General features: G+C 42.0%; 1 protein-coding gene across 1 annotated transcript in view; it reads left to right on the forward strand.

Annotated features, from left to right (window-relative positions):
* The first annotated feature begins 1,905 nt into the window (after positions 1-1,905).
* DCAF7 (DDB1 and CUL4 associated factor 7) overlaps positions 1,906-25,913 on the forward strand; it is a 30,206-nt gene continuing 6,198 nt past the window's right edge. The window contains exons 1-6 of the mRNA XM_033089666.1: positions 1,906-2,261; positions 19,067-19,225; positions 19,919-20,030; positions 20,433-20,551; positions 23,551-23,760; positions 24,749-24,866. Coding sequence (XP_032945557.1) covers positions 2,124-2,261; positions 19,067-19,225; positions 19,919-20,030; positions 20,433-20,551; positions 23,551-23,760; positions 24,749-24,866 — 856 coding nt within the window. The 5' untranslated portion in view covers positions 1,906-2,123. The remainder of the gene's footprint in view (positions 2,262-19,066; positions 19,226-19,918; positions 20,031-20,432; positions 20,552-23,550; positions 23,761-24,748; positions 24,867-25,913) is intronic.

The following is a 25,913-nucleotide window of genomic DNA, read 5'->3' on the forward strand; positions in this document are numbered from 1 at the left end:
TCAGGTTGTGAAAATATGTACACTTATACTTCAATTTAAAAAACAGAATTTTGCCCAACAACACAGGAGAAGGAGGATGTAACTTCAACCCAAATGGTCTGGCATGAGAATACATGCAGTTAACTACTCCACTGAAATAGGCTGTTGCAAAAAGTACCCAGTCACTGGTATTCAGTTCCTTTTGCTCCAATATTTCCTGAATAATTTTGAAAATGTATTTGCCCCCGCACATATTTTTAAATTGACATCTGAAGTATTTCAGTAATAAGTTTAAATAGCTGTAAAGGATGTAATTTCCAGTGTGTTGTAAATATTGATACTTTATAAACTGTTTCATTTATATTGATTCATTTTGATCCAAATAGCATAGTGATTTGAGAACCAACATCATTAATTTTAAAAACACTACAACAAACTCTTCTTTAACATCATTCTTTTTACTCTTTTCAAAATTCCATTCTATTCCTTCCAATTTATGCTACACCTAATTTATTTTCATGCTTTAAAGTCTATTATTGATAATCTTATCATATCTCTTTGCAACACGAACACATAAATTGAAAATATATAAAATGAAAAATTTAATTTTTTGTAATCTTACAAAGGCTTTCAGGGTTATACTTATTAGTTCAGAGTTTTTCAAAACAACACAAATATATCAAATTTTTATAAAAACTAAAATTTTATTGGAAATGCATCTCTTAAAAGAAGGTATTTTACTCTCAATTAGTTCATATGTGTGGATGAATATAATTTTTTATTAGAATAAGACAAGCTTCAGCAATACTTTTGTACCTACTTTTCTATCCTTTTTAAAAAACTTAAACACAGAGTAAACTTGTTCACATAAGTAGATGGGACTGTAAGGAGTTTGTTTGCATAGCAGTGCCACTCAATTCTTTGAATACTGAGTTATCTAACAACTACATTTATCATTAAAAACTGTAGTTGATGATATCATCTAATGTCAATACAATCCTCCTTTAATTCTGTTTAAAGCAAAGAATTGGAAGCCATTTAAATTGTAAAGATTCAGACATTCTCCATTCAAACTCACAACACAGATAAATTTAGCGCTTGATTAGCATTTGCCTTGGGATCCGAAGCGGGGAAAGGATGGAATGGGAACAGAAAGAAAACAAAACAAAAAGAACTTATTACCAAGCTGGTCGGTCGCTGCCTACTGAAGGGCCAACCCTAGAATTCCCAGCATTTCTAGAATGGACAGGAAAGCGCGGGAAGGCCTGACTGAAGCTGGCCTGGTCCTGATTACATGGGCGGGTTAGTGTGCAAAAGGCTTGTCCTCGGCCTGCCCTTGGGGTACTGGAGAACAAGTCTCTCGGCTTAAAGGGAGCGTTGGTAAGAGTGAGGAGGAAAGGTGGTTCCCATTTGGCTGGTGGGCCAGAGTGCCAGGCCGAGGGGCTTAGTGCCGCGAAATGCAACAGGCCCTTGAATAAGGCAGAATTTTAATTTTTACTCGACAGCATGTAGAAGCCGCTCGGAACAACAGCTGCAGAGTGGAAGTCAAAGGAGGTTACACAAGAGGTTTACCACTGTCAGAGATTTGGCCTAGAACTTGGGAGGCCTACTACTCCGCCTCTATGCCACCCACGCCCCCATTCACCCGCACTGCGCCGTTATCTCTTTGACTGACATTTTTGTCAGCCAATGACCTTTGGGGCTGAGAAAGCGCCTGCCCCTTGGAATTGGGCGGTGCAAGTAATTGGAATGACAAACATTTACACCAATAGCGAGGAGGTTTCAAAAGCTACCGGGTACAATAGCCAATGAGAGTAAGGAACCGTTCTAAAGGACGTATCAAGCAGCCAACAGCCGGCGCCGCTGCGGGGGACGCGTGACTTCCGTCCCGAGAGGGCGGGGCAGCATCTCAAACGGAAGGTGGTTATCGCCCGAGCCTTAGCAGTTTTGAAACTGGGGGTCGGGCTCGGCTGTCGTTGTCTGTCGCTGCGGCCCTGCTTCCGGGCTAGGCAGTCCCTGCCCGCCCCCGCCCCGCCTCCCTTCGGACCCCTGGGTCCCAGGCCCGACTCCCCCACCCGACTCACGCACCGCTTGCCGCAGCCCGCTGCCGACCCGGCCCGCACTGCGGCCCGGCCGCCGCTACCATGTCCCTTCACGGCAAACGGAAGGAGATTTACAAGTATGAAGCGCCCTGGACCGTCTACGCCATGAACTGGAGCGTGCGGCCCGACAAGCGCTTTCGTCTGGCCCTGGGCAGCTTCGTGGAGGAGTACAACAACAAGGTTGGTCGGGCAGGGCCTCGAAACTCAGCAGGTAGGGGGCGGGGCGAGCGGTCCCCTGGAGCGCCCTTTCCGGGCCGGACCCCCGACCTCAGGACCCTTCTGCGGACTTGCCTTTAGCACCATGGAGTTGTTCCTCTAAGTCTCGTCCTGAGCAGAGGGTTTCATATTCGTTTCATTTAATCGTAGCAGCATTCCTGTATAGTCGGAGTGTAGTTAACCCGTACTCCCATTTTACCGATAAGGAAACAGAGGTAAAATGTTGTGACTTGCCCGAGTCAGACATCTGTTTCGTGGCGGAAACAGATCTCAAACCTGAATTTACACCCAAAAACTACGCCATTTATCACTTGTATCTCCCTCTCTCCTGCCGCATTGCTTCACGTGGGGGGCGGAGGAGGGAGGGATTACTGAAGGAAAATGCTGGCGTCTCAGTTGGTGGCCATTCACTCCTGGCTACACTCGATTTCTCTTGGCTGTCTATTGCGCAGACTTCCCCTCGCTCTTCTCCCACCCCCAGGTACTATTCTTGAGGATACCCAGCCCCTCTGCTAGGATTGCCATTGCTGCCTTATTACCCTCCTCTTCAGTGCGATCTTTTTAAAAAATCTTGGCCAATGGCCTTGCTTTCACCACTGTTTACTGAATTAAGAAGGATGACACTTGCCACATCTTTTCTTGGCTTTTTCATGCTAATGTGGATGTGTAATCCTGAGTAGTAAGTATCTGTCAATTTGAGTAAGCCTTCATAGAAGCATCAGTAGCAAGGCGAAGCTTGCACGCTGGCAGTACAGCATAAACTTGTTTTTGAAAGTTGTTGAATAAGTCAGCGGGAAGAATTTTCTGGGCTTTACCTCTTAATCTCTTCCTTTTGTTGTATTAGAGTAAACGTTGTGATTGTTAGGGATCACAGCAATTGAAAGCCTTGGCTAGTGTGTTTAAAGCCAGTACTCCTGCTTGACTATGTGAACACGATGACTTAAGAATAAAACTGTGGACAGTGACAGGACAGAGAGCTAGCAGTTCTGACCCCTAGTTTGTTTTAGGAAAGGGGTTCTGTAAAAAACATTTGAATAATGTAACTTTGTTTACAGTTCTTCAGGAATACAGCTGTTTCTCTAGTGTTAGGTCTTTGAAATCCCTTTGCCCCTTTGAGAAACCGATGAAAGCAAAGGACTCTCATTGCCCCCGACACTACACATACACAGTTTACAAACAAATACCAGGGAGTGCATCCACTGAGGCCTACCTGATCTTGAAGTCCACCCATTACCCACAGAAAGCAGAGAGTCCTGGCAAGACAATTTTATTTTCTTTTTTCTGATGCCTTTCTTCCTGATGGCCATAGTGGACAGCAGAGCTGGGAATGGAATTCATGATTGTGATGTGGAAATCGCATTAGTATAATTAAGAGCACTAGAACTATTGTTTGAGGCAGGGGTGTCAAAACTGCGGCCCTCGGGCCAACTGCGGTCTGCAATCCATTGTTAATTGGCCCGCAGCAAAATCCAAAAATATATTTAGTTTACTTAAATAAAGCAGGTGAGGCAATACGTACTTCACCTCGAGTGAGAGGCCTGGCTGTTTGTGTATTTTACCGTATATGGCCCTTGGTGAAAAACGTTGAAAAAAGTTTGGACACCCCTGGTTTAAGGATACATGTTAAAAAAAAAAAAAATGTAAACTATGTATTTTAAAGAGCTTGAGTCTTTTCACCCAAATAGATGTTCTTTTTCCTTGCACATTTTTCCAGGATTAGTTTGGGTAAGCAATAGTAATTACATTTCTAAGAGAGGACAGACTGACCCACAATTAGGCTGCTGGTGAAATTAGTGGAGTAAATAGTGTCAAATCTCAGTTGCAGGAACTTTACCCCAAAGTTTGTACTTCCATTTAGCAACCATATGAGAGCTCCTTTGTGCCAGGCTTACATGCAATGTGGCCTTAGTAATATAATGCAAACTCATGATTCCAGTGGTAACAGCTAAGCAGTTAACTGTGTTTTAACTTGTGTGACATAGGTGATCAGCATCTTAAAACTACTTTTGTGCCCCCACGTATGTAGGTCAGGGTTTGTAACGTGTGTTCATCATGCCCTGGACACCTTTAGCAATCTGAAGCCAGTAGACATTTACTCTTAATTATGTTTTCAAATGCATCAAATACATAGGATTATGAAGGAAACCAATTGTGTTGAACTATAGTTATTAAAAACATTTTTTTAAAAGTGATGATAGAATAATATGTAACTCGTTACACCATCTGGTGTAATTATTACTGTATTTTTGAAGTAGTGATAAAGGTAAACAGCATTTCAAGATGTTTAACAACTGTAATGTGATATGAAAAAAATCAGTGATTTGTATTTGTGACAAAGTCACAGGTATTCATGCTGCTGTGAGGAGCCATCTCCATTTGTAATTGAAAGAAATGCTAAATTTCAGCTAGTGGTTAGTGAAAATATGAATGTAATTTTCTAATTCAAGTTCATAGACCCCAAGTTAAGAAATCCTGCTGTAAAGGATCTGTGCCGAGGGGCTGGTGGGCAGCAGTAATTCTCAGGGTCAATTTTGGGGAAACCTTGACATGGAGGTGCCAGATTCCATAATTTGCAAGAATTTAAAAATTATTGGTTGGAATTTTCAGACCTTTGGTTCCTGCTTGCCCTCGATAGTGATTGCCAGCAGAGGACAAAATAAATGGACATAGCAAATTAACATTGATGAAAAGCCCAGAAATGGTCTTTTTTACTGTGGAGACATTGACTATAAGAAAACTGTTATAATTTTTAAAATTTTGTATTAATGTAATAATGTTTTCCTACAGTAGAATTATTCCTAGTTTGATAGAATTAAATATGTTAGCATTTTGAGAACAACTTCACTTCCAGGTGTTCCAACATCTGAATAAATTTGGGAATCATTGCAGAGTAAATAACCAGATTCTATCAACTACAACTGAAATTAAAAGTCCCATTCATGGGAATTGTGTTTTATGTTCTCTTTTTGTGATTTCTGCTGGGGGATACAGCAGCATTGGTGTTGGAGCAATGATTCTCTACGTGCGCGCGCGCAATCCCCTAAAGGACTTGCACATTCCTGGGCTCCACTCCTCAAGTTAACAGTCACTCAGGTGATTTGGACACCATTGGTCCAGGTGGCACTCTGAGAACATTCCTCCGGAATTACCTTGGCATCTACTGGCGAGAGGCAGAGATCTAATCTTTTTGCATCTACAAGTGCCTAAACATTGGTTCGGTCTTTTCATCCCATGAAAAAAGCTCTATTACCCAATAGCCTCCTGGAGGTAGCCTGGGTTGAGATCTCAGGCCTGCCACTTCCCAGTTTTGTGTGGCCTTGCACAAGTTAATCTCTGTGCCTCAGTTTCCTCGTCTGTAAAACAAGGGTAATAAGATTAAATGAGCTAATTTATGTCAAGGAATTCTGCCTGGCACATAGAAAGCAATTTAGAAATTTTAACTATTATTTAATCATCATTATCATACCTTAATTGAAATATAATGAAGAAGAATTATATATGGTGCTAGGTAATTTGACTTCTGAATTTTCCAGAGAGAAATCAGGACCTTGGGTGAGAAAGTTACTTTAAAAGGTCATTATGTTCATTCCTCTGCCTTTTTTTTTTTTTTTAAAGATTTTATTGGGCTAAGGGAACAGGACTTTATTGGGGAACAGTGTGTATTTCCAGCATTTTATTGGGAAGCTGTGTTTTTCCCAGGACCCATCAGCTCCAAGTCAAGTCATTGTCCTTTCAATCCTAGTTGTGGAGGGCGCAGCTCAGCTTCAAGTCCAGTTGCTATTGTTCAGTCTTTAGTTTCAGGGGGCACAGCCCACCATCCCTTGAGGGAATTGAACCGGCAACCTTGTGGTTGAGAGCACGCGGCGTGCTACAACCATCTGAGCCATCCTGCTGCCTGGGAGCTCAGGGGCAGCTCGTCGTCTTCATTTTAGTTGCAGAGGGTGCAGCTCGCTGGCCCATGTGGGAATCAAACCCGTAACCCTGTTGCCAAGAGCTCACGCTCTAACCAACTGAGCCACCCGTGCCCCTTCCTCTGCCTTTTAAAGACCCAAGGGAAAAAATTCACTTGATTCCTTTCAACCAAACCTATTTTGTGTTCTGGCAGCTTTTTGTAGTCAGACTCCAAGTACTGTAATGTGCTAGTTTAAGCCCGTTTTCTCTTGTTCTACCAGGCTTAGGCACAATAACTCTGATACAAGAACTCAGATATTTCTCCTGAGTTTGGACAATATCTGTGGTAGTTAGACAGGTGATATTTCCCATTTTATGGAGAAAGATGGGCAGCAACTCCTGGACTTCTTTACCACTTAGTTGCATGTTTCAGGGTTGGTTTTGAATAGAATTGGCAGAGTAATTGGGATGTATTTTGCCGTAATGTTAACTAGCTGACCACTTGAGCTTTAATATTTAGCATCTAGAAAACATTTTTGAGGTTGTGAAGAGAGACTGTAGGCATACCTGATCCTTTTTTGAAGAATACTGTAGTGAATCTAGGTAAAGACCACCTCATACTTGAAATACACATGGGATGAATGCTTGCCTTGTCAGCCTGTGTTGGTTTTGATTCCTCTGAGATTTTTTTTAATGCAAAATTACTTTGTTGCATAATGATTTTGACTCTGGTATATAATTCTTCATATCTCAGTGTTTTTGGCAACCCTTTAGGGTTCTCATTTATTTGCTCATTAATTCAACAAATATATGTTTTAGGCACAGTGATGATGGTTGGTAACCTTCTGTAGCCTTTGTTAACAGATGTGATATTGGCAGCAATAAAGAGAAAGTGTTTTCATACACATACAAGTATTTTTGATATTTAGAACTTTGCAAATGCAGTGGTCCATCAGTCCTTGGCAAGACTGTCAGCAGGGGAATTTAAAACATAAAACTCTCCTGGTTTTAACTTCCTCCTTTCTTTTTTCTAGACAGTGAGAGGATTAATTCCTCCATAGGATCAAGTGGATGAAAGAGCTGCTTCTTTATTGCTTTTTGCCCTACCCTGGTTCACACAGACTTACTGGAAATTCTGGGGTTTGAAAAAGGAATGAACCTGTGTTCTCTAGGTAGTCTGTCCTGCCTGAGGCCACGAGGCCAGAGCTGATTGGTCAGCCTCTGAGCCAGCAGCTGAAGGGGTGTGTGTCAGAATTCATCTCAAAGTTGAACAAGGCAGGGTCTCTCTGCAGACATTGACCAGCAGTAGTCAGGAACAGGCTTGAAGGGAGGACAAATGGAAAAGACCAAGAAAAGTGATTTATTCTCTCAGAATTTTGCTTTAACTAATTTTGGTTATATTAACAATTGTGGGAAACTGTTCCACTGACTGGAGTGGTATATTGATTTGGATAACGTGGGGACTTTAAAAAGAATTACGTGTATACACATATATCCATATGCATTCACCTTCATGTTCTGGGACTAGCACTGTGAGTAATAAATGGGATACACAATTTTCCTCCCTCGGGGAGCTTATACTAACAAGATAGACATGGCATCCCTTAACTGTTTAAAAAAATATAAGGTATGGGTAATGTGAAAAATAATTTTTGTTGTTATTCTTAAAAGTAATAAAAGTGAAAGTGAAGATGTAGTCATGCCTTTTAGGAGTAAATATTTTATATTACGTATCTGTTCCTTAGGAGACATCTGATATAGTAATAGCCACACCTTAAAAATAAGTAAAAATGCTCTTGCTTCACAGCCTTTCTTTTTAGGGGCATTTATTTCACATGGTGGGGTAAAGTGTTGTGAAGCAATAGGTACGGAAAGGCAGTAGAGGTGGGAGATACAAGAAGTTGAGCAGGAGGCAGGGAAGACCAGGGAGAAAAAGGCAAAAGGGCAACCTAAATGGTGACAATAAGATAAAGGCAGATAATTGTTTCTTATATTCCGACGAGGAATAAGGAAGCACGGCAGTGTAATGAAGGTCAGATGGGTATAGGAAGATGCTGAGAAAGGGTATCTGTGACTGCAGTTTCAAACTCAGAATAGCACAGTTCTCCAGAATAGGATTTTGATGGGCAAAATCAGCAATCCTTTGGTGATTTTGAGAAGAGAAAGCAGAGGCTGGCAGAAGGGGCTTCTCCAGACCCCATTTGACACTTTGGGCAAGAGGGGAACTAAACTGTACAAGGAGACACACAGATATGTCATCTTTTCTAGAAGCATTAGACAAGGCAGGTTGAATGAGAGATTAAATTGTGAGTTTGGCAGCTCCTCATTTCTGTTGGCTGGAGAAATGTAAAGGCTTCATATAGTTCTGCTCACTTGGAACATGGCCATGACCGCTCTCCCACAAGAACCTTCTTCACATCATCTAGGAAGAACTTGCCTCATTGAAAAGGAACTGGCACAGTAGCGATAGAAAGATACTATAAGAAAGGAGGGAAAAAATGGGAAACAAATGGCAGGTAAAGTACCTACCCGAGGAAAATGTTTTTACCTCAGTTGAAAATTAGTGGCCATTCCTACCACCATAAAGTCAAAGAACTTAAGAAAATAAAGAACTCTAAGCAGAGATAGGCGATCAGGTAAAATAAGGCATGGTGACAGGAGAAAATGGAACCTCAGCACGTAGAGCCCAGGAAAACAGCGCAAGAGAAAACAGAAATTATCACAGAATTAAATGGAAAGAATAAAAATGAACACCAACTGCTGGAAACACAAGGATAGGGAAGACAGATTGAGGAAATGAAATGGAAATAATTAGAAAAAAACATAATAGATGCAGAAAATAAACACCATCTAACTTAGGTATAATTGATGTCCCTGAAGAAAATCAAAGAAATGAAACACAAAAACTCAAATGTGTAGTTCAAGAAGACTTTTATAGAAATAAAAATTTAAAGTAATGAGTTCAAACTATATCTCAAGAAAAACTGACACAGTACAATTGTCATTGAAACATTTCCTAGGAAAGTTTCTACATTTTAAGGGTGAAGAAAATCTTTTAGACATCCAGGCAAAACAAGCCCTTTTGAAGAGGGGAAGGAGAAATTAGGCTAGCCATATTTGATGACAGAAGGTAATGAAGCAATGTCTACAAATCTGCAACTATTACAGATTGAACTACTATAAATACCTGAGAATACACTTAAAGAGTATATAACAGTTATCTGTTAAAAAAAGCGTGCACTTTTTAAAAGATAACTCAGTTTATAAAAATTGACCGTGTGTTAAGAAAAAAATTTTTTTTAAGGGAAACCGACATGTTGGAAAAAATACTACATACATATCAAAACTAATGGGTTGATGAGGAAACTAAAGCCCAAATATGCTAAGTGACTTGCTCAAAGTGACATAGAAGGTAAAAGCCAGAACTGGAATACTTGTCTATCTCTGTAGAGTCTTGAATATATACTGATGTCAAAAAAATTTTATAAGAAAAAAAGTGTTGAAAAAGAGTGGGGGACACTTGCCCTACCAGATTAGAATAAGCATACTGGAATTGGTGTAGTTACAGCCAGGGAGATTGGTGGAACAACATAGAATGTTCCAAAGCAGATCTAAATATATATATAGAAATGTAGTATATAAGATAGAACCTTAATTCACTGAGGGAAAAAAATCAGCAAACTGTATGGCATAATCATCTGGCGTGAAAATTTCATTGTATATGAAAATTCCAGGTCAAATATCGAAATGAAAAGTCCCACAAACAATAGGAGGAGAAAATTGACTGCCAAATTTGTACTGGGGCTGTGGGGGTGAGCAGAGGAAAAAGCAGTCTTTAAGCCACTCATTAAATTCAGCGTCCACTAAGGAAAAGATTGACAGATTACAGTACATACAAATAAAACATTTCTATATGAACAGGTACGCCGTGAACAAAGTCAAATGATAGGCCAGGGGAAAATATTTTCAAAATCTAACAGTAGGAGCTAATTTACTTAGTATAAAAGAAAAATGGACTAAGGCTATAAATAGCTAGTTCATAGGAGAAGAAATGCAAGTGATCAATAAACAGGAAAAGATGCTCAACTTCACAGTAAGTTAAGGGAAATGAGAATTTGAATTTATGGTGTTATTTTTTTCTTTCAAATTTGTAAAGATTAACCTACCACTTTAGTGTTACTGACAGTATAGGGAATCGAACACCTTTCCATATGGCTGGTAGGAAGGAATGTGAGTTGCTACAACCTATTTAGAAAGTACATCAGCATCTATTAAAATTTAAAATGCACATACCTTCTAATACTACAGTCCCACTCTTAGAACTTGGGTCTCCAGAAATAAACACAGCAGGACATAAGCACATATGTCCAAGGCATAAAATATTATGCATCAATTAAAAGAATGAGTTGGAACTACATACTGACCTGAAGGATTCCCATTATTTTGTTAAATAAACAATAAGATTTATAGCATTGAGTATAGCACCCCATTTTTCTGAATGTTGAGGGGAAACTGTACATTTGTGTGTAAATATGTTTGAGCATAGAGAAAAGTGTAGACGCACACTCACCATATTAATAATGTGATATATTGGGGATGGAACGGGGGGAGTTATTAACTTTTAATATACCTATAATTCCTATAATTTCATACAATGGTCATATACTTTATAATTCTCTTACAATCTAAAAGGACATTTGAAGACTAAAACTCAATAGAAAGATCATTAAGATAGATAAAACTTGTAAGTCTGAGCGAGGAAATGATAGAGGATATAATGGTAAGGGGTTCAGGGTAAAATTTGCTGTCTAAAGTCTACCTCTCACCACCTTTCCCCTTCTTATCAAGGAAGATATATACAAATAAGAATAGCCAAAGGAGAAGTCTAGCCCCATTCCGTCCATAGCTGAACAAGTGCCTCCATTGTAAACTGAGTTGGAAAAATGCAGCTTGTTCTTTTTTTTTTTTTTTTTTTAAGATTTTATTGGGGAAGGGGAACAGGACTTTAGTGGGGAACAGTGTGTACTTCTAGGACTTTTTTCCAAGTCAAGTCGTTGTCCTTTCAGTCTTAGTTGTGGAGGGTGCCGTTCAGCTTCAAGTTGTTGTCCTTTCAGTCTTAGTTGTGGACGGCGCAGCTCAGCTCCAGGTCCAGTTGCCGTTGCTAGTTGCAGGGGGCACAGCCCACCATCCCTTGCGGGAGTCGAACCGTCAACCTTGTGGTTGAAGGGACGTTCGCCAACCAACTGAGCCATCCGGGAGCTCAGCGGCAGCTCAGCTCAAGGTGCCGTGTTCAATCTTAGTTGCAGGGAGCGGAGCCCACCATCCCTTGCGGGACTGGAGGAGTTGAACCGGCAACCTTGTGGTTGAGAGCCCACTGGCCCATGTGGGAATCGAACCAGCAGCCTTCAGAGTTAGGAGTATGGAGCTCTAACCACCTGAGCCATTGGGCTGGCCCCGCAACTTGTTCTTAAAGCTTAAATGAGACTTTCTGCTTTTCCACTGCAAGGGCAGCTCCAACCTGACTTCCCTCACTAAGTTGAAGATGCAGAGAAGCTGGAGACAAAGATGGCCGGACCCATTCTGAGCAGGCTGATTTGCCTATCCCTGTAGGAGCAGGCGTGCAAGTGCAAGAGAGCTCTCATGCCTGCCTAACATAGAGTGGTCAAGCCCACGAGTGAGACATGCCCACGTGCCTGACTCAGGCTTCAGCCAGTCAGTTTAGCAATTGGAGCTAGTTAAGGGTGGGCATAGAAGAACAACTCCTCACCCTCAGAATTCTCCACAAGGGGACCAGGGGTAGAAATTCATCCTTTCTATGGGCACAGGTGGACATAGGGAGTAGGGGGAGAGGAATGAGAATACTATTAACAATTTTCTAAGACTAAAGTAAAAAAATTCAAATGAAAGTAAAAAATCTGCTTTAAGGGAAAGCAGTACCAGACTTTTCTTAAGGAGTAGAAACCATGAATAATTTAACAATCATGGAAGAATTGAAAATGTAGTTAAAGATCTGCTTCCAAAAAGGATCCACCCTTGGAGTTTTATGGGCTGATTTAACCAAAGGAAATCTGTAACAAATAAAGGCACAGTAGCCATCTGTAAGAGTCCTACAAATCAGTAAGGAAAATATACAACTCAGTAGAAAACTGGGCAAATGTTTTAAGTTGACGTTTCAGCATAATGGTGAAGAGCTTGGGTGGTGGAATGGGACTGCCTATATATAAAATGCAAGACACTTAACCTCTCCTTTACTCAGTATCTTCTGAAAGTGGGAAGAAGAGTGGCACCTACCTCATGGAGATGTTGAGGGGATTAAATGAGGTAATCCCTGTAAAATTAAGCTTATGTTACTACACATTTATACTTGGTCCATCATAAGCACTCAGATATGAGCCGTTATTGTTAATACGGAAATAAAAATAGTAAACAAATATGCTCAGCCTCAATAGTAAAATGGTGGTGAAATACCATTTTTCATCAATTAGCAAAAATTTAAAAGATTGATTATTTTCAGTATTTTCATTATTTTCAATATTTTCAATTTCCAGAACAGGGAAATTGGCAGTTTCATATACTGTTAATGAAAGTGTACATGGAATAATCTCTTTGAAAGCTATTTGACAGAATCTATTAACGTTTAAAATGTATGATGCAACAATTAACATTTCTAGCAAGCTCTCCAATAGAGCATTTGCACGCGTGTACAAAGTATTGTTTACAATAGCAAAACAATGGGAGACTTTGCCACTTTATTCTGTATTATATAAATATTCACAGAGAAGTTTCTTTCATCATTAAATTTTAAATGTCTGAGTATCTGAATAAAAATTGAGATGTGGGGGAAATCTGATTACTTGAAAGGCAACTTTTAGAAGTGAGTGTAGCATTTTCTCTTACAGTTTAACCTCACAGTGTTATCTGCATGGTTACCGAGAGAGATTTTGTCTTTTGTGCTCGCTGCCACATCCCCAGCACTTAGAACAGTGCCTAGCACCTAGTAGCCACTCAGTAAATATTTGTTGAATAAATACATGAATGAAATATCTGCCTGAGAATCTATATGAGAGGATTAGTCTTTATTCTGCCCAGTGAACCCCAAAATTTAGCCTCTAATCCCCTCTTTCCCCCACAAGGCTGATGCCAATTTTCCCTGTTCATCTGGAATCTTCCTTCTTTACATACTACTTTCTACAAAGGTCAGAATGTGAACTTTTTAATTCCCTAAAAACTATTCATTCAGTCAGAATCCCTCTGTGGCCATTGCTGGTTATGCCTTGCCATTTTCACTGTCAGTCACCACAGGACCTTAACCTTTCCCACCTGTTTCCTGCTGGGTTTCCAGGCTGAGCTCCCTGCCTCCAGCGTCTTCCTGGATCCAGTCAGTCCTGCCCAGCGTTACCAGGCCTCAGACCCTGTTTCCCTAAAAATAAGACCTAGCCGGACCATCAGCTCTCATGCGTCTTTTGGAGCAAAAATTAATATAAGACCCGATCTTATATAAGACCCGGTATTATATATTATATTATATTATATTATATTATATTATATTATATTAAAGACCCGGTCTTTGTATTAAAATAAGACCGGGTCTTATATTAATTTTTGCTCCAAAAGACGCATGAGAGCTGATGGTCCGGCTAGGTCTTATTTTCGGGGAAACACGGTAGTCCTACCGCTCCCTTCTCAGACATCTTCACAGGGAAAGGCCATCTCTGTCCTTAGCTTGTTTTCTAGCTGCCCAGCCTGCCCTTAGGCACATCTCCCCAGCCTCAGCTGTCCCACTCTCTCACATGGTTCTTCTCAAACAGGTTTTCTTGCTGCCAGCGAGGGGGTCATTTAGTTTGCACTTTACTTAGTACATTTGGTCCTTCTGTCTGCCTGGGATGTCTTAGCTTTCTTCTTTGCCTGCCTAGAACCTTTCCATACACCTTTGAAGACTGATCAGATCCTAACTCCGCTTTTCCTTGGTCACTTTGAATTATCACTTGTTCCTCTAAACTTGTCATCTGTGTTATAAATAAGCAGCTAATCATGCATTACCTTGTGACACCACTTTTATTGCTGTCTTAGGGCAGTGTCACTGTGTTTTAGGGCAGTGGGTTTTTTCTCCTTTTACATTATCTCCCCCAACACGTTACATGATTTTTGAAAGCCTGTAGGTGTACCATATAAATGAATATTTAGATTTAGTTTTCATACGGATTTTTTAAAGTCAGATATGGATGTCAAGATCTATAAATATACATAGAAAAACCTTTAAGAATCTCCAAAAACCTACTAATACCTAATTTAGCAAAGTTACAGTATCCAAGATTAATACACAAAAATCAATTGTTTTTTTATGTAGTAGCAATAAACAATTGGAATGGAATTCAAAAAATAGTTCCATATATAATAGCATTAAAAATACTTAGGAATAAAGTTAATGAAAGAAATGTAAGACTTGTACATTGAAAACTTCAAAACTTTGCTGAGAGAAATTAATTAAAGGAAGCCTAAATAAATGGAGAATTGCTATGTCAAGGGGTTGGAAGACTCAGTGTTTTTAATACAGCAGTTTTTCCAAACTGATTTATAGATATGACACAGTTCCAGTCAGAATCTCAGTGCCTTTTTGTAGAATTTGACAAGCTGGTTCTAATATTGAGAGAAAAGCCAATATATAGGATAGTAAAACTTTTTTGAAAAAGAACAAAGTTGGAGAGCTCACACTATCTGATTTCAGAACTTCACCACAAAGCTGCTATAATCAAGACAGTGTGGTACTGGTAAATGGATCGGCATATAAATCAATGGGACAGAATAGAGAATCCAGAAATAGATGCCCAAATACATGGTCAATTGATTTTCAGCAAAGAGGCCAAGATAATTCTTTTCAATAAATGATGTGTTGAAAAGTAATCTTTTGATTGATGCTGAGACAGCCAGGTATTTATATAGAAAAAAGTGAACCTTGATTCATACTTTGTATCATATGAAACAGTGGATCACAGACCTAAATGTAAAGCCTAAAACTACAAAACTTTTAGAAGAAAACAAAGGAGAAAATATTTGTGACCTGGGATTGGGCAGTGGTTTCTTAGCTAGGACCCAAACAGCATGAGCTATAAAAGGAAAAAAATTGCTTTTTTGCAACGGGTTTGCCACTAGAACACAGGTGTCATGAAAACCACGATAAATCTAAGCCAAAATGGGAAAGGAAAAGACTCATATCAACATTGTCTTCATTGGACACGTAGATTCCGGCAAGTCTACCACTACTCGTCATCTGAGCTACAAATGTGGTGGGATCGACAAAAGAAGCATCGAAAAACTTGAGAAGGAGGCTGCTGAGATGGGAAAGGACTCCTTCAAGTCTGCCTGGGTCTTGGAGAAACTGAGAGCTGAACGTGAGTGTGGTACCACCATCGATATCTCCCTGTGGAAATTCGAGGCCAGCAAGTATTATATGACCATCATGGATGCCCCACGACACAGAGACTTTATCAAAAGCATGATCACAGGCACATCTCAGGCTGGCCGTGCTGTCCTGATTGTTGCTGCTGGTGGTGGTGAATTTGAAGCAGGTGTGTCTAGCAGTGGGCAGACCCGTGAGCATGCCCTTCTGGCTTACACATTGGGTGTGAAACAACTAATCATCGGTGTTAACAAAATGGGTTCCAGTGAGCCGCCTTACAGCCAGAAGAGAGAAGAGGAAAACGTTAAGGAAGTCAGCACCTACGTTAAGAAAACTGCCTACAACCCTGACAGTAGCATGTGTGCCAATTACTAGTGGAATGGTGACAACATGCTGGAGCCAAGTGCTAACATGCCTTGGTTCAGGGGATGGAAAGTCACCGGTAAAGATGGCAATGCCAGGGAAACCACGCTGCTTGAAGCTTTGGATTGCACTCTGCCACCAACTCATCCAACTGACAAGCCTTTGTGTCTGCCCCTCCGGGATGTCTACAAAATTGGTGGTATTGGTCCTGTCCCTGTGGGCCAAGTGGAGACTGGTGCTCTCACACCCGGCATGCTGGTCACCTTGGCTCCAGTCAGCGCAGCAACTGAAGCAACTTCAACTGACGTAAAACTGTAAACTGTTGAAATGCACCATGAAGCTTTGTGAGAAGCTCTTCCTGGGACATTGTGGGCTTCAGTGTCAAGGATGTGTCTGTCGAAGTTGTTCGTCATGGCACTGTGGCTGGTGACAGCAAAAATGACCCTCCAGTGGAAGCAGCTGGCTTCACAGCTCAGGTGATTGCCCTGAACCATCCAGGCCACATCAGTGCTGGCTATGCACCTGCCTGGATTGTCACATGCCCACATTGCCTGCAAATTTGCTGAGCTGAAGATTGATCGTCGTTCTGGGAAAAAGCTGGAAGATGGCCCCAAATTCTTGAAATGTGGTGATGCTGCCATTGTTGATATGGTTCCTGGCAAGCCCATGTGTGTTGAGAGCTTCTCTGACTATCCTCCTCTGGTCTGTTCTGCTGTTCGTGACAGGAGACAGACAGTTGGTATGGGTGTCATCAAAGCAGTGGACAAGAAGGCAGCTGGAGGTGGCCAGGTCACCACGTCTGCCCAGAAAGCTCGGAAGACTGCATGAATATTATCCCCAATACCTGCCACCCCAGTCTTAATCAGTGGTGGAAGAATGGTCTCAGAACTGTTTGTCTCAAATGGCCATTGAATTTTTTTTTTTTAATAGTAAAACTCTGGTTAATGATTACAATGCATCATAAAACCTTCAGAAGATTTTGTGGACCATTTGGTTTTTTGTGTGGCAGTTTTTAAGTTATTTTTAAAATCAGTAGTTTTTAATGGAAACAACTTGACCAAAAATCTGTTGTATAATTTTGAGACCCATTAAAACAAAGTTTAATGACACAAAAAAAGAAATAACTTGACATCATCAAAATAAAATTTCTGTGCTTCAGAAAACTTTGAAAGAAAATGACAGAGCAGCCATAGACTGTGAGAAAATACTTGGAAAACATATTAACCAGGGACTTGGACCCAGAATATACAAAGAATCCTGAAAACTTCAATAAATAAGAGAACAACCCAGTAAAAAATGAAGTGAAACTATTCTGTATGGTACTGTAATGGTGATTACATGTCATTGTACATTTGTCAAAACCTGGGCATTGTACAACACAAAGACTGAACTCGAAGGTAAACTACGGACTTTGGGTGATGATAGCTCAGGTTCATGAGGTGTAAAAACAGACCACTTGGATGCAGGTATTCTGCTAGTGGAGAAGGCTGTGCATGTGTGGGGGCAGAAGGTATATGTACTTTCTGCCCAGTTTGTGAATCTAAAAAAGCCTTTTCAAAAAAGGGCAAAATATTTGAACAGACTTCACCAGAGAATAAATACAGATGGCAAATAAGCACGTGAAAAGATGCCCAGCACCATAAGTTACTGAGGATATGCAAATTAAAATATTACTGCATGCCTACTAGAATGACTTAAAAAGGAAAGCTGGCAATACTAAGGGTGTGGAACCCGTGGAACTCTCGTGTGTATTTCTAGTGGGAATGCAAAATGACAAAACCACTTAGAAAACGGTTTGGTAGTTGTTGTGGTTTTTTTTAATAAAGTTAAGCACACATTTACAGTATGATCTAGCAATCGCTCTCTTAGTTGTTTATCCAAGAGAAAGGAAAGCCCCAAACTAGAAATAACTCAAAAGTTCATCAACTGGTAAATGGATAAATTGTAGTTTCCACATAGTGCAGTATTGTTCAGCAATAAAAAAAGACATGGATGAATCTCCAGAGCATCATGCTGGAAGCAGCCAGTTGGAAAAACTCAGTACTGTATGAGTCCACATATAGCATTACAGAAAAGGCAGAACTATAGATCAGGAATTGCCTGGGGCTAAGGCTAGGGGCTTGACTGCAGAGGAGCCCAGGAGAACTTTCTGGGGTGATGGAAATGTTCTATATCTTAATTATTATAGGGGGGTTACACAACTGTATACATTTGCTAATGTGTGCATTCCAAATCATTGAACTGTACACTTGAAGTGAGTGAATTTTATTGTATTCAACTGAAATAGTATTGTTTAAAAAAAAGAAAAAGAAAAAAAGACTCAAGTCAGAAAGACAAGAGTGGAAGAAATTCTATTTTTCTGCTGTATGGTTAGTGCGTATCCTCTCATTACGAAGCTGTACCAAAAATTTCCCATTCTATCTTCCAGTTGGTTCATAAGCAAATATATACTGAGTAGCATTTCCCATTGAGCCAGATTGAGTTTGACAGCAAAGAATGGAAGTCAATATTGGCCCAAAATTGACTCAGAAAAAGTGGTGAGAACCAGGGAACTTGCTCATCAGTGGCACCTGTTTTTATTTTTTAGCCAGTTGGAGTGGTTTGGGTTCTTGAATGCTGGGTTGACACCTTTATGTGTAAACATGTTATTAGCCAGTGGGAGGGGTGGGGGGGGTCAGTTGTGTGGGACTGCTCAGGGTGTTTGATGTTCCTGGCCCCTGGGCACTAAATACCTGCAGCACTTCAAGTCAGTGCAGTAACTAAAACTACCTTGTCAGATGCCTCAGGGGTGCGGGGAAGGTGTAACCTGCTGGGCAGATAGTGCAGTTCTGTGGTGTTGGGTCAAGAGTTCAGGAGCTGGAATCAGAAAACCTGTATTCAGATTTTGTTTCTGCCTCTTAGGAGCTTTGTAATGTTTACTGTAACTCAACCCCTCTGAGTCTGGGTTTCCTCCTTGAGCAGTGAGGTGTTGGACTGGACGTCCCCTCTGTAATAGTTGTGACTCTGCAGTTAAGTGCAGTACAGGGTCAGGACTCCCGTCACTGACCAGGGATCTGACGTATCTGACACTGCTGCAGAAAAACAAGTGCTTACGTGGCTCAATTTTGTTGTGTTACAGGTTCAGCTTGTTGGTTTAGACGAAGAGAGTTCGGAGTTTATTTGCCGAAACACCTTTGACCACCCGTACCCCACCACAAAGCTCATGTGGATCCCTGACACAAAAGGCGTCTATCCAGATCTCCTGGCGACAAGTGGTGACTATCTCCGTGTGTGGAGGGTAAGCAGGTGCTCGGTTAGCAGCCAGATGGACGGCTTTCTCCCCGTCAGCTGTCAGTAGTAGCAGCATGGAGGCACGTTGAACAGACTAGGGTTGGTGGCAGCGGGTGCCGTTGTAGCCCGGGAGAAACAAATGCTAGCGTATCTGGAATGACCTTGTTTGGCTCAGCAGATTTCCTGCTGAAGCCAAGATTCCTTGAAGTCCTGCTGCTGGCTGCAGTCGGCCCTGGAAACTCGAGGCTCAGTTAACCTAATATAACCTTCTGTGGGGGTGGGAATACTTGAGGCTTTTTATTCTGTTTACAGCCAAGGTATTTTCGAGTAAATTAAACAAAATACCAGGCCACTGATTCTAGTGAAGTATGTGTGTGGATTATGGAGCGTCACCTCCCCTCTCAGCTGAGCTCATTGTCAGTGACATCTTCTATAGCCTGGAGGCGTAGTGTCCAGCCAGGCTACCAGCCAGGTTGGGCAAGGTGAGAAAACCTCTCCTCTAGAAAAATTTGGAAAACTTCTCTGGGCTGAGGAGAAAGCTTGGAAGGAAGTAGCATTCAGGGAGTTCTTCTGGGTTTTATTACTCTTTATGAAAAAAAATTTTCTTCCCCCGTGTCTAATATTTACTAAGGTATTGTTTAAATAGGGCTTTAAAGATTTTTTGTGAAGACTAGCTGATTTTAAAAAATTGTTCTTTTAGGTTGGTGAAACAGAGACCAGGCTGGAATGTTTGCTAAACAATAACAAGAACTCAGATTTCTGTGCTCCTCTGACCTCCTTTGACTGGAATGAAGTGGATCCTTATCTTTTGGGTAAGGGAGTGAGGGAGTACAGATTCCAGTTTGAAGAAGCCAAGATACATTTTTCAGATATGACACTGGGCCAGTTTTTACCCAGGGTCCTCAGGTACATACATGCATCATCACAGAATGGGGCCAAGTGGGAAAGAGGCTAAATATGGAATGTGGTTATTAATTCCTCATGTGGAGTCGAGCTTCCCATCTGTGTATATCTTGTCTCTTCAGTCAGAGTCTAAGGTCCTAGGGTAAGGATTGAACACTTGGCTCTTTTTGGCTCTCCTGGTACCCTGCTTTTGCTGGGAAGTGTTCGTGGCATGTAATCTCCTGGGCTGAACAGGCACGTAGGCCCAAGGAGCGACACTTGCACAGGAACCTCACTCCTGTCAGCCACTGACTTGCACTGGTTGTTTCCAGGTACTTCCAGCATTGATACGACTTGTACCATCTGGGGACTGGAGACAGGGCAGGTGCTGGGTCGAGTGAATCTTGTGTCTGGCCATGTGAAGACCCAGTTGATCGCCCATGACAAAGAGGTAAGGATGCTGTTTGTGTTCTGCTTTCTTCGGCTGCTTCCTGTGCCTTCAGTGTGGGGTCACGCTGTCCTCTTACTGTTTAGCAAATGGTGTGGGAAATCAGAATGCTGACATTGTGTCTCAAATGAAAATAGTAATGTGTCAAAACAGTGGAAAACACCACTGTTGTAAAGGAATGCCTTTTTGGGGGCTGATATAAACAACTTATTCTACAGTCTATCGTTTTTCTTTATGTGCCAGAGATAGCTGTTTTTTAATAATGAAATCTCTTATAGACAAACTTGGACCTGAGGTTATTAAAAATTAATCTTAGAGTAACACTTATCTTGAAATACATATATTTGCTTTTTGGTGGCGGGGCGGGGGAGGCGGAGGGAAATTTCCTGGCAGACAAACCTTAATTCATCAGTTTTTCTCTAAACTTGTTTTATGAAATTCTATAGTATGTTCACTTAATACTTATACTTTTAAAACTATTTAGAATTGAATATGGTTTATCTTGGTGGTGATGTTTCTCCTGTATTTATGGCAAATGCTGTGGGGAGCTATTTGTGATTGTTTTAATCAAAGCGTTCTTCCCAGTGATTTTGGAAAATGGTCATAAATCTTTTCCTCAGGAGCCTCTGCGTGCTCCTGGTACTCGGCGTTCCTGTGGGTAGTGTTTCCTTGTCTCTTCTACTTTACCCTGCACAGCGAGGAGTATGAATGTCTGTACAGATAACAAGGATGCCGTGACCTTGGGGCAGAAACTTGAGGTTGTCTCCAGAATGGGAAGTTGGCGACCAGGTTATCATTCTTAGTAAGGGGTTGTTCTTTGGCTTTCTGTGCTCCTAAGGGTAAGATCTGTTACAAGACTGCTGGACTTGGCTGCTGCTGAACCAAGGGGCAAAGGAAGAGTTTGTCCTGCAGAGAGGACCAGTAAGGAACTTCTGGAAACCCTCTTGGCATCAAGTGGAACAGGTTGCTACATTTTAGTTCTGTGACAATTGAGTCTGCTGTTCCTCTGTCCAAGTCCAGTGCAGAAAACCAGAACTACTCTAAGTATGTAAATTGAGGGGATTTAACCCAGGGGATTACTTACACAGGTGATGATAAAGCCGAAAAGCCACACTGGCAGCTGTTAGGTTATCTAGAAAACAGGAGCACCAGGAAGCTGTGCTGCCTTTCGGCCAGCAGGGTGACTGGCGCCCAGGGCTGAGGTTAAGCGGGAAAAGCTACACCCACAGGGTGGCCCGTTAGCTCAGTTGGTTAGAACGTGGTTCTAATAACACCAATGTTGCTGGGTCCATCCCCACGTGGGCCACTGTGAGCTGCACCCTCATTAAAAAAAAAAAAAAAAAAAGCTAGAACCATGGAGGGGACACAGCCATTGCCAGAGACGCTTCAGGGAACAGAGAAGGCGAGGAGAAATACCTTAGCTTCTGCCTACCAGAGGGAAGAGCCAGGAATGGTTTTTGAGAGCAAACAGGCCCTGGATCAGCAAACAGCACCCTGGCCTTGCAGAAATGAACCTGAGGACAGTTGTTCTGAGAGAAATAGTGATACCTCCTAGTACCTTTGATTTTTTTCTCAGTCTGCCTCTCTCTGTCAAGGTAAAGACTTGTTTGGAGGCTCTTGTTGCTGCCTATCAGGTTGGTGTGGAGGAGGGCAGCGTATATCTGGGTGTTGTCACCTTCCCCTGGTTTATGATGAAACACACTGGAGCCCTGATGAAGCAGCAGTCAGTTAAAATTGAGAGAGCTTTACATACTCAGCCACACTGCCCCTGGCACCTCATCGCTAGTGATGCCCGTTCCTGGGAGTTACTGAGCTGGCTCCATGGGCTGCTCGTATTGATAAACACACCCCCTCCCTCACACAGCTGGACAGTGCTGAACAGAGCCTTGATCTGTGGGGCCTCCTCGTGGGGACCTGCCCAGTTCCCTTTTGAGCCATTCCTAATTCCTACCATAGAAAGAGAAGTGTAATTTCTTCATAGTCAGCCAGAGAAATAGGAATTTATGAGGCTGAATAGAAATCGATGCTCATTTGGCAGTGTCTCTGAGTTAGCAGAACCTTAAGAGGGCTGGACTCGTGGTATTTAGTGAGCGATTCCACTTGTGTCTCTCCAGAAGTCAGCTGTTATTAATCTTGAGCCCAGCAGATGAGTTTTGTTTTTCTTTCCTTTGTTTTTCTTTTTCAGTTTGTTTCTCTCTCTCTCTGCTTGTTGGGCTCTGGCTTTGTCTCTCCATCCCTTTCTTTCTCTGAAGCTCTCTGTTGCTCTCTGCCTCTGTTTTCTCATAGACATTGGTGTGCATTGTTTGTAGTAAGTGATACATTCAGAAAACAATGATTCAAAACCTAAATTGATTCACTTATGAATACACACTAACTAAGAGAAGAAATAGAGCGTGTCCTAGGACAAGAGAGTGATCCTAAGCTTCTTTGTGAATAGAGGCCACCTGAACCTCCCATGCTTCAAAACTGCTATTACTTCTTTCTTGCGAATGAGTATCAGGGTCCAGGTTTCACAGCAGAACCGGCTTGGCTGCTGTTCAGTGGCACAGGAAGGGTGCTTCCACCTCTTGAATCAAAGATCTTGGCCTTAACGTGGTCTTGTATCTGCCCTCTGATCACACACAAATGAAAGCCACCAACGTCCAGGAAATAAATGTCTCAGTCTTGTATCGTGGCAGAAGACAGCCACTGGCTCTGTGTCCAGGCGTACAGAATACTTGCTCAGAGTTCCTCATGCTCTGTTTGTCAGCAGTGTATGTGTTTTTTGTTTTATTACAGGAGTTGGAGGAAGACTTGGAAAGCAGGAATGTGGGAAGAGAAGAAGCCAGTCAATTTCTGTAGCAGGGTGATCTTCACTCTTGGGACTGTCATTGATATTATAGCTCTCTGTTTGGCTTTGTTTACCTCCTTGGTTTAGATGAACTAGGGCTAGCAGAGTTCCCTGCTATAGGAAAAAGAGGTAATGGATTGGAATCTGACTGAAGCGTCTTATTCACCCACAGGTCTATGACATCGCGTTTAGCCGGGCTGGGGGTGGCAGGGACATGTTTGCGTCTGTGGGCGCTGACGGCTCAGTGCGGATGTTTGACCTCCGCCATCTAGAACACAGCACCATCATTTACGAAGACCCACAGCATCACCCGCTGCTGCGCCTCTGCTGGAACAAGCAGGACCCTAACTACCTGGCCACCATGGCCATGGATGGAATGGAGGTGAGCACCTGACCTCAGGCTGAAGGCCCTGCCACCCAACTCCAGTACTGCTGAGTATTTCTGGAACAGCGGTTCCCAACTGGTGGCAGTTTTCTCCCCGGTGCATTTTTGGAGACAGTTTTGGTTATCCCAGCTCGGGGAGAAGGCAGTGCTACTGGCATCTATGGGCTGAGGCCAGGAATGCTGTTAAACATCCCACAATGCACAGGACAGCTGCCCACAACAGAGAATTATCTGACCCAAAATGTCAATAGTGCTGAGATTGAGAAAACCGAGGACAATGTGTTAAGAACTTTTAATGCTTGGAGAGGGGAAATCGGAGCCAAGAAAAGCAATGTCTAAAAAGTGAACCAGAGATCTTTTGTGATGTTGCTCCCTGGCATGTGTTGTCAGTTGGGCTCAAATAAACTCTTAGAAAAATTCAAAAAAAATAAATAAAAAGTAAACCAAATCATACATGCTTATAGTGCTGAGTAAAGAAACAGGCAGTTCCCTCCTTCCGTAGTCAGGACAGATTCTTCCAGCTTTAGCAAACAGATGTAGAAATGGTAACTCTCTGTAGCCTGGTACTTGATAAAAGCAGTACATTGTTGGTAGAGATGATGCAGTGATTTACTTTGTTTGGGGGAAGCCAGCACCTCGACTCCTTGCATTCCGAGCTCTGCTTGGAGGGCGGGGGGGCCCTCTCATTGTGACCCACTGAGCGTGCACAGAATCTTAGCACATGCACCTAGTGGTGCGTCTCCCCTTCCTTATCCACCTGGAGACCCTGTGTTGCTTTAGATACAAACTGTAAACTATCTGTGTTGTGTTGGTTTTCTTTTTCCTCAATCCAGTAGCTACTTTTGGGACAGAGACCCTCTGTATTTAATAGTCTTTAGATCTACAAATGAAGAAGTTATGCTTTAAAAAAGTTTTTTTCCTTGTGTAGTGTCTTTGGTTTGTCGCAGCCTGAAGTTTCTGGGCCTTTTACTTGTTATTTCTGCAGGTAGTGATTCTGGATGTTCGAGTTCCCTGCACGCCTGTTGCAAGGTTAAACAACCACCGAGCATGTGTCAATGGCATTGCTTGGGCCCCACATTCATCCTGCCACATCTGTACTGCAGGTAATTATGGTGGGGGAAGAGGGCGGCACGGGGAAGGAGAAAGAAGGCAGTCTTCCTCGTCTCCTTAGAATTGTAATCCTTACTATTTTCCAAGGGTAGTTTCAGAGATAGTTTACACAAAGTAACTCAATTGAGAGCCTCCCCACACTTGTGAAATAGAAGCAGTCCAAATTTCCAGGTAATCTTGGACCTTCAGTGATATCACAGCATTTTCTGTATAGTGTTTATGTCATGTGTCAGTTATAGGCTTAGGTCTCATACTGTCCCACTGAAATCTAGGCTGACACAGAGAACTCAGATCCAGGAATGTGGAGAACAAGGGCAGTCTCTCTTAGATCTAACAGGATTTTGGAGACTGCCAAGATTGATATCTCCCTTGGGAAATGTAGTGAACCTGCAGTGAGCACTGGATGCACTGAAAAGCCCTGCGGAGCCTAGGCCTGGTCAGTGGTGTGTGACTTGTAGTTTTCATTTCTTCATTTGCCAGACCAAAAAGAGTACTCCTTAAAAATATGCTGGCTGTAAGTGTGCTTTTATTCTAAAAATAATATGTCTCTTATTAAAAATTAAAACAAACAGAGGCATATAAAGTAGGAAGGCAAAAGTCATCTTTTTTCCTTCCTATCCCATTTCCACCTCCATCCTACTCTCCGGAGGTGACCTCTACCAACAGTTTGTGTGTATCTCCTTCTAGACCTTTCTACGTGGAGATATGCGTCCACATGCCCCTCAGTATGAATGTCTGCCCCTTTATTTATTTCACACAGGTGCATTCCAGTCTAGCCCCTTAGTGTTCTGCTCCTTACCTTTTTCAGTGCCTTGGGTTTCCTTCTAACATACTTTTCCCTCTCCTCACTAAGCAGTACTATCCTCGTTTCCTTGTTCATTGTGGAGCCAAAGGAGCAATGTAGTTCCTGTGGTTTTCTGCCCTTTTCCCATCAATTTGAAAGGCTTATGAAGCCTTCCCTGTTTTTGGCCTTTGCTCATGCCTGTGTGTCTCATTGAGGAGAAGTCAGGGGCCTGCTGCCTTCCTCTGGTCCTTACTTA

This window comes from Rhinolophus ferrumequinum, chromosome 21 (genome assembly GCF_004115265.2).
Source record: "Rhinolophus ferrumequinum isolate MPI-CBG mRhiFer1 chromosome 21, mRhiFer1_v1.p, whole genome shotgun sequence".
Taxonomy (NCBI): Eukaryota; Metazoa; Chordata; class Mammalia; order Chiroptera; family Rhinolophidae; genus Rhinolophus; species Rhinolophus ferrumequinum.